Genomic DNA, 12,824 nt, shown 5'->3' with positions numbered 1-12,824 from the left:
AAAAAAATTTAAAAAAAAAACTAATAAAAGTCTGCTTTAAGAACTGACTTTAAAGAGCTCACTGATTGTTCCGGAGCCTCGGGGCCCCGATAGCAAACGCTCTGTCCCCTTTAGTTTTCAGCCTCTGGTACAGACAGACGACCTCTGCTGCTCGAGGAGCTCAAAGTCCATCCTGACATGTACAGTATTAAGAGGTCAGAGATACAGCTGGGACAGAGACCATGAAGAGGCTTAAAGGTAAAATCAGTGAAATCTTAAAATCTGGGAGCCAGAGACTGGAGTGATGTCATCATGTCTCTTGGGTCTGGTTATATTGTATTGTATTGTGTTATAGTGCTCACTTTGTGTATAAGTATCAAACGGATGTGTGTGTTTGAACAAATAAAAACAGCAGTCTCCGTACAACAGCATAAGGGCAGTTTATTTCATTACAATTGTAAAATGACAGTGCACACACATTTCTAATCAATGCATCATTCTCTCACAGGCAGTATTCAAATCTTTTAAACTGTCGCTTCAGAGTTTCAAACAGCAACAATAAAAGCTACTGTATATGGCAGGTAAGAGCAGACGTGTCCTCGTCCATCGCCCGTCTCCAGAATCACTGAAGCACAACGAGATCTCTGATCTATGAGCTGGAAAGAAAAACTGAATCTGAGATCTTTAACAAATAATAAATTACAAGATAAAAGGATATGTGATAGATTCATCCTGTATCAGCTGGCTCATCTGATTAATGCTGCAGGGTGGTGTTTTACGTCTCCATAAAGTAGCACGTTAAAGTCATTGTGACAAATGCTTTCACACAGTTGGAGTTGGAAATATGGAGAAGTAGTTCAAATGTGTCAGTGTTTATTAATCATGAAGTCAGATGGTCATCAGGTGTCTGCAGGCTTTGAATGCAGAAATCTATTTAACATAATTTAACAAACTGAAAATGAAACTTTAAATAACTGAATGTTTCTGTCCTTCATTATTTCAGCTGTATTTACACATGGAAGCTCTCAGTATAAGTCACTCACTACACTCCAACTCTATCTACTCCAAACGACGTCCTGCCAAACACATGACGGACCACAGCAGCTGATTAATGCATGGAATATGAAAAACATGCTGGCATGAGCAATCTACTGGCTCCTACTCCTGGAAGTCTTCCTTCCTCATATCAATAACAACTACATCATAAAACTTCTTCACATTTCTACACGACGCTCAGAATCACTTCCCATCAGAGGGGTGATAAACGCTACATCTGTCTTCTTCCTGAGGTGTGGAGCTTTGACACGTCTCAGTATCTGCCTGACCTCCATGTGGTTGATGACCCAAGTGGCATTGACAGATGACACAGAGAGGGCAGAGGGAGCTACTGTCTGGACCCTGAAGAGAAACACCACCACACCATCCATGTCAAAAACAAATGTGTAGAACTCTGGGTTTTTTGGGAGCAGGCTTCCACAGGGTTTGTTACACTCAAATCGCAGACAGTGGCAAACAAAGTTGAGGAGAGTTAAAGATGCATCATACTCTTCTTCTTCTTCTACCAGCTCCTGGACACGTGCAAACAGGTTCTGTGCTCTTCATCACCACTGGTGCTGCGTGCCACTGGCTGGAGGCAGGTTCAGTGGTGACTTGTGGTTACCTGTGGTTACCTGTGGTTACCTGTGCTTCCTGCCTGCGTGCTACAGTAACAGCTGAGATGGCGGGGAGGGTCCAGAGGAGCCTTCGTCGCACACTATCACCTGCTAGTGTACTTCACCCACAGGCCACAGATCAGGTCCAGCTTCAGCCGTCCCTCTCAAACCAAACGTCTCTGCTCTTGTGCTTCTGTCACACCCGGCGCCTTCACAGCAAAGCAAGAGCAGGATTCTTCATATTTTAGGTTCAGATGCTCGTTGGCAGGAGCCAAGGCCGAAGGGAAAATGAGGTACTACACATCGACACAAGGTTGTTACAGTCCAAATGAGTGTAGTAGCTTCAACTCTTTTCATGTCCGTAGTGGTTGGTTGGAGAAAGACGAGCCTACACTTTGTTCCCAGCAGGCCGCAGCTCAGTGCCGGTGCCTGGAGTCCTGGCTGTAGCCTCCTGGAGATCCTCTGTTACGGTGAGGCTTGTAAGAATCCTGGTAGGGGTCCTGGAAGTCCTCCTCCACCAGAGGCGAGTGGTCCCGGCTGTGCTGGGAGCCCGAGGACAGGCGGTTGCGATTTTTCCGCGCCCGTTCGTTGTGGTAGTTCTCATCAGCGGGCATCAGGCTGCGGCGTTCAACAGGTGAAAGGTCTGTTGTTGTGTGGTTGCTGTTTCGGTTCCTCTGGGCCTGTTGGAGAGATGAAAAACTCAGTCTGTGCAGTGTTTGATTCATTAAACCTCTCACACAGTTCAGCAGCAACATGAACATGAACTGCTCTGAGGACTCTTTAATTCTCCCTTCAAACAGCTCTGATGACGAGCACAGCACGACCAAACAAACTCATCCTAAAAGACTGGAAATGCACCATGCTTTAGAAAATATTTGCATGAACTTAGTCCAGTTATTTACACAGAGAAACTGTGATTGATTTAATCATCTTAAATGTAAAGATTAATAGGAAACATTCCTGGGTCCATTTTTGCAGCATGAAGACTCAATACGCCTCCATCTTTATGTAGATATGGATCAGGAGAGTTTCTTTATCTGTTTCGGTTTTGTTCACACCAAACCCCGACTACACTTAACAGGCACATGTGATCATATGCTGTATGCTCATGTCCTGCAGACACACGATTAAGATGAACTTTGTCAGGTTACTTGTACCTCTCCTGTTGCATGTGTGTGTATATCTGGGTTTTGGTATTGATTTCTGTGTAGTTTAATTTGCCAGTAACAACAGTATTTACATAAAACTGCATAATTCATAATGTTGAATTGGCAACATGTTTGTTAAGTATCTCAAATGTTGAAAAATGAGATCTACTGTAGTTTAATCTTTTAGGAACACCTGTTGACGTTGCATCATGTTAACTGACATAAGAAGAAGAAGACCTGACAGTCACACTGACACATCTCTGCCCAGAATCACCTCTCTGGGATCCAACAGTTGGTGTCAAACATTTGTTGTTTCCTCATTTCTGCTGTCAGTGAGGAAGCTACAAGTCATGCAGTGAATCAGCTTCTTCAGTCAGTTTGACTTCAGTGCACTGTATGGGTTTAGGTATCAAACTCCCAAAGACACTTTAAAACAATCCACTGGTGTTCTGCCGCTCTGTCTCCTCAGTATGAACCCAACACTCACAGTGTGGCTGACACATCTCTGTAGGGTCTGGAGGAGAGCCCTTGGCTTGACTTTCAAAATATACCATATGTGGCCCTTTACACAATAACGGTTAATCGAGCAAGATCACTTGGCATTTTTACCCTTCACCTCGCAATGACAGGACTATCATACAGTAGACAGGCATCAAGTAGTAATAGTTCATTAAAAGATAAAAATTATTAAAAATGTATCTCACTTAAAAAAAAAACATCAAAAAACTTTTGATGCGAGAATCATTTGGCCCCCAGGTGTTTTCACGTTGTTTTATCTGGCCCCTATTCAAAAACGTCTGGACACCCCTGCTGTTAGGGGTCACAGGGGGCGGAGCCTATCCCAGCTGACATTTGGGCGTGAGGTGGGTACGCCCTGCACAGGTCACCAGACTATCACAGGACTGACAGAGTGCAATACATTCCAAGAAATTTCAAAAAATATTTGATTTAGACAATTATTTTTATAAAAATTAGGGAAAAAGAAAAACGCCAAGGAAAAACTACATTTAGGCTATGATACAGAATTATCATCATTAGTTATTATCATTGAGCAGTTTTTCCAGTTAATGTCCTTTTCTTTTCTTTTCAAAATTTTCTTATTTTGAATTTTCTCTTTATACCAATTTCTTGCTAATTTTTTAGTCATTTCTTCTTTGGTTGCTCACCGCCTTCTTTCCATGTTTTTTTTTTAAAGAAGCCAAACCAATTTACCGTCATGTTTCAGAGGGTTAAGAGTAAAATACTTTTTGTTTAATCATGAACGGCCCTGATATCCCAGAGTTGCTGATCATCGGTACGGTGGAAAGACGAGCAGAGATGGTTTTATTTTGCTTCTGTTGAGTTATAATATAATTAAAATAACTGTTTTTTCAAAATAAAAGTCTGGTGATTTCAGAGCTGTTTCTGTTTGAACAAAAAAGATTTTACTCTTTAACACAAAGCTCTATCTCTGCAGGGATCCTTTGTATAAAGTTGTCAGACACTATAATAACAGTCTGATCCTGTCAGTGACAAAAACAAGGTTTCAGTATTGCGTCAGACGTTTCAGCTACAAAACCAGCTGCTATGTAGTCTCGTGAGGCAAATATGCACTGTCAATGTACGTCCACTAAAAATGTATTTTTGTCACTGACAGGTTCAGATTGTTATTATAGTGTCTGACAACTTTATACAAAGGATCCCTACAGAGACAGAGCTTTGTGTTAAAGACACAGCCCTGACATCACCAGACTCTCTGTGGAGATTGTCTCCATGATGCTGTCAGACAAAAACAAGCTCTTCTGGTGGCAGTACATTGTGAACATGCCCCGAGTGTTTACTCTGCAGCCTGTCTCACCTCTCTCACTCAAAACTGACCAAGTTTCAAAAACTGTTGCTCCCATCAGTCACTTTGACACAAACACATGAGAAACCAGGGCTGAAGTTACTCATCAGGTCTCTGGAACATGCTGAGCTTTAGCAGACGCATGTCAGGCAGAAATGTTTTGAGGAATTTCTGTGGACAATTTTAAAACTTTTTTGGATAACTATCAGAAACCGTCACAACTGACTGCAGAGAGAGACTGCAAACATTTTAAAACCTGTCGAGACTGCAGCAGAGTGTTTGTTAATCAAAAGATTTGAGTTATCGTCCTCAGATTCTTAACAATCTAACTCTTCTCAGCTACAACACATTTATCAGAGGCTCAGCAGTCACTCAGTGTGACTGTATATTCTCCTCTTCCTCTGATGAATGTGAAGCTGTATTTAAGCCTGACTGGATCTTAAACATCAGTAACATATAAACACACTGATAAATAATTCAGACTTTAATTAACCAGAGTATACAAGACAACATTTGTTTCCCTGCTGGCAGAGTTCACCTGGATGGCGGCGGGGTACGGGGACAGAGCGGTGGAGCCCAGATTGCGTCCCAGCAGGGGGTTGAGTGGCGTGCTAAGTGAAGTGTGTGTAGCACGCCAGTATGCCTCCAGGTACTCCGCCAGGTGTTCACAGGCGTCCTCCAGCTGGTTCTCATCCAGGATGATATCAAACATCTCCTTAGGAGAGAAGAGTGTCGCTGATGGTGAATACCTGCTGCTCTGTTTCAGATTTTAAAGTGTGTGTGAAGTTAACTTACAGAGGGACACTGAGACAGTTTCTCTGCTGCAACAAGCTGCACGTTCAAGTGTTTGCTTTGAGACTTTCCTCTGGATTTGATGAGCCGCTGGAGGACCTGTGGGAAGCACACAGACGGCTCAACAATACAAAGACATATCTCAGATTATGGTTTAAACACCAGCTACAGAGGCTTCAGGTTACCAAGAGCCTCAGAGCTAATGTGAAAATCAACTCAGTTTTACTGGACGGCTGTCTGCTAGCTAAGAAAGGACAACAGAGGAGACGCCTGCACGCCAATGTGACTGGGCCAGAAAGACACAAAAAGGTCCAAAGGCTGAGATAAAAATAAAAAAAAAATCTATTTATCTGAGGAACCTGTGCACCAATAAAGATAAAGAGTGAGTAAAAACAGGAGCAAACATTTCATCGGCGTGTCTGCTGTCTGAGCCTTCAGTCCTACCTTGGGTGAGGACACTTTAACGTGGACGATAATGGGTGCTAACGAGGTCTTGATGAGCTGTGCTGGATGGTTAATGGTGTCTGCGTCCAACACGACCAGCTGCAGAGACCTGGCCAACTCAAAGATCCTCTCTATCTCACTCTGCACCTCCGCTACACAGGAAGACACCAACACACAGCAGAGCGCCATGATGAACGAGAGGGAGCATGAGGACGGTCAGAGAACATCAACACATGCACATGCACATCATTGAGTGAACAGTTCCTGTAGCTTTACCCAGGCTGGAGCGGGTGTTGGATCTCTCAATGATGGCCCTCTTACTGGGGTTGTTTAGTACTGACCTCTTGGCCAACGATATGTCAGCTGTTACCCGTGTGATGGATATCCTGAAACAACACCAGACACACGTCATGCACAGGAAACTGGCAGCAGGATGATTCTCTGTGTGATAGATGCTGCTGCACTCTGACTGCTCACCTCCCGTCAAACCTGTGCTTCAGGAAGTCAAACAGCGCCTTCTGCATCATATCTGTCACCTGCGGTGACGAATCAGGGAGCAGGTGGAGAACACACAATGAAGAGGGAAGAAGAAGAAGATCAGGTAATTCAAGACAGACAGAAGTCACAGAGCGTGACAGTGTCAGACATGTAACAGTCAAACAATCCTCACACATCTACATCGTAAAGCAGCTCAGACGGACTCTTATTATTCATTCAGATGGCGTCCGTACAGGCCGCTGCTGCCGAGCTCTGTGAATCACACACCTGACAGAGCCATTGGTTTCTTTCTTCACGGCTCTGTGCAGGACGAATGTGGCCACTTTAAATGAAGTGAATAAGAGCTACGATGAGAGGTGTCGCAGAGACCAACGCACAGCTGATGGATTGGAGCGATCACAAAGTGCAGCCGTCTCCTGATGAGTCTGACCGCCAGGCCGAGGCCTCCAACTCAAACAGGAAGTCGAGATGGGGTAGCTACATCTTTGAGAAAGTCGTCAGTCTTTGTGTTTGTCTGAGGTGTTTGACTCGAGGCGATGAACACATGATGGAAACATGAATCTAAACAGGAGAGCTTTGTGTTCGGCTGTCACTCTGATGTGTTCAGCGACAGAGGGTTGACGGGGAGGCGTGTCATCTGAGCTGAAACATGGAGCAGCTGTCTGACAGAAATTAGTGCTGTTAAGATGTGCAAAGACTCCGTGGATCCAAAAGGTGAATCAACTTTACAGTGAAAGAACGTTATGAAGCAGATTTACTCAGGTGATGAATCAAAGTTCAGTTTGGAGGTGTCCTTTTTACTTCCACCGCATCGATCTGACAGATTTAGTTATTGCACTCTTAGAAATATAGGTTACAAAGCGGTTCTTCCTGAAGGGCTGAGGTTCTACCCAGAACCATTCGCTTCTGAACAACCCTTGTTTTGAAGAGGGGACTCCTCTAGGGATCTTTATAAGACTACAAGTGCCACTAAGAACTAAAACAACGTTTACTGGGAGACAGATCTATGGGTAGTGTGGTTGATTATTATTTTAAGAGCCCCTCTGGATGGGTTCCAGCAGGGGTCCTTCCTTCTACCCCAAACCATTTGCTTCTGAAGAAACCTTTTCTGAAAATAGTGTTCTTTAAGGTTTGTTTAGTAAGGCCGAGGGTTCCATTAAGAACCAAAACAATGAACAGTGGGAGATAGATCTATGGGTAATGTAGTCAATTACTATTTCTAGAGCCCATCTGAGTGGGTTCTAGATGAAACCCTTGGAATCTAAAAGGGTTCTTGGTAAAACCTCTTGGGTGGGTTCCACATGAAGCCCTTCAAATACTTAAGGGTTCTTCCAGATGAAGATTAAACCCTTGTAATATAGAACAGTTCTCAGTAGAACCCTCTGGATGGGTTTTAGATGAAACCCTTGGGACATAACAGAGTTCTTGCGAGAGCTCTCTTTGAAGGTTCTTGCAGACTTGGAAGGTGAAGAGGTTCTGGTTGTAACTATTATACCACAGAAGGGACCTCAGTAGAACCTCTCACCTGGGGTTCTGGGTGGCCTTCATAGAAGATTCGAGGTATAACCCTTTATGTTGGGTTTGTAGGTAGAACCCATTGAGAAAAGCCGAAGAACCATTTATGGTTCTAGTTATCACCTTTATTCCACTCCTCCAGGAGTTTAGTTAGTTTGAAGACTGGTAATTTAGAGACAATTTTTGACACAAACATACGATCTGTTCACGATGCATCTTTATCAATTAAACTACCAACAGTGTAAACATGGTTCTAGTTCAGCTCGATCAGATGCAACATTAAGATCCTGCTTACATACATGTGGTACAATCGATATGTCAGTACTGATATTCCAATAATATCATATACAATAATACTGTCAAGGATCATTCTGCTGCAGAACCTCATCATCTTCCACCACTCTGCAGCCGTACGAGCCGACACATGACCCTGACACCATGTACTCTGTTAGTAATGAATAAGAGTACCTCCCTCCTCGCGCTGTGCCACTGACAGAAAGAACAGCACTGCTAACACCAGATCTTTTTAGTTTTATTATATGCTGTGTGATACTGATCGATCAGAAAACAATGAACAGAACTGTGTCTGATGTGATCAATAATAACCACGTCTCTGTTTCTCATGGAAACACCTCGTCTTGGTGCAGTCAGTGCACATTATTCTCTGTTTCTAATTTCAAACCATGCTCCACTTTTTTAGACTGATGCAGTTTACACAGAAGGTTGTTACCACGGCAACACCAGAATGGGAGGCAAAGACTATGATTCCATGACAACTGACTCCACCTCCCACCTCCTCCTCGGCCTCCTTTATTGTTTGCCCTGTGGAGCCAGTGGTAACTGATAATCAGTCAGCAGCTTTTATGTTTCATCTCTGGGATTTTAACTTTAGGAGGAATCAGAGTCTGCAACATCTGTCAGCTTGGACGATAACGGCTGCATTAACATGTCAGTTATTTCACCTAAATCAGCTGTGATAATCTTTGTGTTGAGATTTCTCTATAAAACTCCACTTCTTGCACAGTCGTGCAGAAATGGCCTCTACGTGATTTATGTACGTGCACTGCCTAAAATAACAGTTGGCTAATGACAGCATGACACCAAACCACTTCTCAAAAAATTTCACTGTCGCCAACAAATTTCCAGTGTTGGAACAAAATCATGAGTTTTAGCTCAGTTGGTGCTCTGTGAGATCCATCGTTTGTTTGTTGTGTTTGTTTTTAATTTTGACATGAACATCAACAACCAATAGCTGCACTCTCTCCAGCACCAAACAGGAAGTGGCAAATTGTGTACGCAGTAAACATGGAGGAGAATCTGGGGAGGCGCAAGAATGTGAACAAGTCTCGGTTCTGTGGAAAAGGAGGAGAAACCAACCCGGTCTCTCTCCAAAGCGTGGTCAGTGACTTCCTGTGTCAGACGCCAAGAAAAAAAGCCATCCTTTCATGTTGGCATGATATGCTGCCGGTCCGGCGACATCAGGGGGAAATACAGTGTTACAACAACCACCGACTTTCACCCAGGAGGGTGTTCACTTCCTGTTTGATTGTAAAGCCAAACTCTGTTCTTTTTTCCTAAACTCAACCACGTGTGTGTCGGCTAAACGTAACCACATGTGTGTGTGTCGGCTAAACGTAACCACCTGTGTGTGTGTGTGTGTCGGCTAAACGTAACCACCTGTGTGTCGGCTAAACGTAACCACATGTGTGTGTGTCGGCTAAACGTAACCACGTATGTGTGTCGGCTAAACGTAACCACCTGTGTGTGTGTCAGCTAAACGTAACCACCTGTGTGTGTGTCGGCTAAACGTAACCACCTGTGTGTGTGTCGGCTAAACGTAACCACCTGTGTGTGTGTGTGTGTCGGCTAAACGAAACCACCTGTGTGTGTGTCGGCTAAACGTAACCACGTATGTGTGTCGGCTAAACGTAACCACATGTGTGTGTGTCGGCTAAACGTAACCACCTGTGTGTGTGTCGGCTAAACGTAACCACGTGTGTGTGTCGGCTAAACGTAACCACCTGTGTGTGTGTCAGCTAAACGTAACCACCTGTGTGTGTGTCGGCTAAACGTAACCACGTATGTGTGTCGGCTAAACGTAACCACATGTGTGTGTGTCGGCTAAACGTAACCACCTGTGTGTGTGTCGGCTAAACGTAACCACGTGTGTGTGTCGGCTAAACGTAACCACCTGTGTGTGTGTCGGCTAAACGTAACCACCTGTGTGTGTGTGTCGGCTAAACGTAACCACCTGTGTGTGTGTCGGCTAAACGTAACCACCTGTGTGTGTGTCGGCTAAACGTAACCATGTGTGTGTGTGTCGGCTAAACGTAACCACCTGTGTGTGTGTGTCGGCTAAACGTAACCACGTGTGTGTGTCGGCTAAACGTAACCACCTGTGTGTGTGTCGGCTAAACGTAACCATGTGTGTGTGTGTGTTGGCTAAACGTAACCACCTGTGTGTGTGTCGGCTAAACGTAACCACCTGTGTGTGTGTGTCGGCTAAACGTAACCACCTGTGTGTGTGTGTGTCGGCTAAACGTAACCACCTGTGTGTGTGTCGGCTAAACGTAACCACGTATGTGTGTCGGCTAAACGTAACCACATGTGTGTGTGTCGGCTAAACGTAACCACCTGTGTGTGTGTCGGCTAAACGTAACCACGTGTGTGTGTCGGCTAAACGTAACCACCTGTGTGTGTGTCAGCTAAACGTAACCACCTGTGTGTGTGTCGGCTAAACGTAACCACGTATGTGTGTCGGCTAAACGTAACCACATGTGTGTGTGTCGGCTAAACGTAACCACCTGTGTGTGTGTCGGCTAAACGTAACCACGTGTGTGTGTTGGCTAAACGTAACCACCTGTGTGTGTGTCGGCTAAACGTAACCACCTGTGTGTGTGTGTCGGCTAAACGTAACCACGTGTGTGTGTCGGCTAAACGTAACCACGTGTGTGTGTGGGCTAAACGTAACCATGTGTGTGTGTCGGCTAAACGTAACCACGTGTGTGTGTGTCGGCTAAACGTAACCACGTGTGTGTGTCGGCTAAACGTAACCACGTGTGTGTGTGTGTGTGTGTTGGCTAAACGTAACCACCTGTGTGTGTGTCGGCTAAACGTAACCACCTGTGTGTGTGTGTCGGCTAAACGTAACCATGTGTGTGTGTGTGTCGGCTAAACGTAACCACGTGTGTGTGTCGGCTAAACGTAACCACATGTGTGTGTGTCGGCTAAACGTAACCACCTGTGTGTGTGTCGGCTAAACGTAACCATGTGTGTGTGTGTCGGCTAAACGTAACCACGTGTGTGTGTCGGCTAAACGTAACCACATGTGTGTGTCGGCTAAACGTAACCACCTGTGTGTGTGTGTCGGCTAAACGTAACCACCTGTGTGTGTGTGTCGGCTAAATGTAACCACATGTGTGTGTGTCGGCTAAACGTAACCACCTGTGTGTGTGTCGGCTAAACGTAACCACGTGTGTGTGTGTTGGCTAAACGTAACCACCTGTGTGTGTGTCGGCTAAACGTAACCACCTGTGTGTGTGTCGGCTAAACGTAACCACCTGTGTGTGTGTCGGCTAAACGTAACCACCTGTGTGTGTGTCGGCTAAACGTAACCACGTGTGTGTGTGTTGGCTAAACGTAACCACCTGTGTGTGTGTCGGCTAAACGTAACCACCTGTGTGTGTGTCGGCTAAACGTAACCACGTGTGTGTGTGTTGGCTAAACGTAACCACCTGTGTGTGTGTTGGCTAAACGTAACCATGTGTGTGCGCTGAAGCATAAAAGCATCTCATTCTCACAGACTCGTCCCACTAAAATACTGCAGCTAACCAACAACAGGCGCTGGTGGAGACTTACGTACACAAACACAGTCTATCTTTATGGATCATATTGATGCTGAATTGACAAGAATACTGTCTACACGTGACGCCTTTTATCTTGTGTGTGTAGAGTGATGTGTTTCTGCAGACATGTTGGGATTGTTAAAATGTGATATTTCTTTGGTGTACTGTTTTGCACCAGGAGCAGGATGGGAAATAATCTCAGAAGGAATCTAGCTGTAGTCTGTAAACAGTGACCCTGCAGGATCTGCAGTCTTTGACACACGTCATGATGTGTGACTGAAACCCCACGTCGTCTGTAGATGTGTGACAGTGTCAGACTTGAGTCTTACAAAGGTCTTCTCAAAGTCTTTGAGTGCACGGTGGGAATAAGTCAAGTGAGGATGAAGAGACTTCATGTGTGGCTGTGAGGCAGAGGCTGAGTCAGATGGCTCGAGGAGCAGCAGCGTGTCCTACCTCATAACCTTTCAGGGACGGTCCCACCAGGACAACCGGCCTCATGGAGGGAACCACGTCATACGGAGGGATGTGCTCAGCCTGGAGGGCAGGACACACACACACACACACACACACACACACACACACACACACACACACACAGAGATTTAATATGAGCAAGTGTCTCTCTGAAGAAATCAAACACCAAACGGAGTGATGCTTTAAAGAGACGTTCTGTTCATCTGAATAAAATGTTTTACTGATTCTGAATGAACATAAAACAATAATGATTTGAGATGTACACACACACGTCATCACGGCACATGATGCTGTTGTTCAAGTGTCTCATTACTTTTCAGGAAAGATTCACCTGCAGAGGACTCGTTAAAGCTGGGGAGGGCAGTTTGATTTTAGGATCACTGGGCAAATATCCCATAATAACCTGTAAGCATATTGTATTGTATTGTATTGGGAGGGGCTTAGGACAGAGAGGGAGGAGCTGCAGGAGGAGGAGGAGGAGGAGGAGGAGGAGGAGGGCGGACTTTCAATAAAGTTTCCTGATCTGTGCCTCCTCCAGCTTTTTTGACTTTCAGTAGGAATCCAGTTTAATGTTCCTGATTTCTGTGTGAGCTGAGATTCACAGTTAATATTTAAGTTAAACAAATGTTACTGCAGCTTTTTAAATGTAATA

At 44.8% G+C, this 12,824-nt stretch overlaps 1 protein-coding gene across 1 annotated transcript in view; it reads right to left on the bottom strand.

The window, feature by feature from the left end:
- Positions 1 to 401: 401 nt before the first annotated feature.
- Positions 402 to 12,824, bottom strand: part of cacnb4a (calcium channel, voltage-dependent, beta 4a subunit) — a 57,486-nt gene continuing 45,063 nt past the window's right edge. Inside the window, exons 8-14 of the mRNA XM_049594611.1 lie at positions 12,152 to 12,232; positions 6,318 to 6,376; positions 6,117 to 6,226; positions 5,841 to 5,992; positions 5,400 to 5,495; positions 5,143 to 5,319; positions 402 to 2,311 (exon numbers count right to left, since the gene is read on the bottom strand). Coding sequence (XP_049450568.1) covers positions 2,048 to 2,311; positions 5,143 to 5,319; positions 5,400 to 5,495; positions 5,841 to 5,992; positions 6,117 to 6,226; positions 6,318 to 6,376; positions 12,152 to 12,232 — 939 coding nt within the window. The 3' untranslated portion in view covers positions 402 to 2,047. The remainder of the gene's footprint in view (positions 2,312 to 5,142; positions 5,320 to 5,399; positions 5,496 to 5,840; positions 5,993 to 6,116; positions 6,227 to 6,317; positions 6,377 to 12,151; positions 12,233 to 12,824) is intronic.

This window comes from Epinephelus fuscoguttatus, linkage group LG13 (genome assembly GCF_011397635.1).
Source record: "Epinephelus fuscoguttatus linkage group LG13, E.fuscoguttatus.final_Chr_v1".
NCBI lineage: Eukaryota > Metazoa > Chordata > Actinopteri > Perciformes > Serranidae > Epinephelus > Epinephelus fuscoguttatus.
The sequence above is the reverse complement of the archived record's forward strand: the minus strand, read 5'-3'. Positions and strand labels throughout refer to the sequence as shown.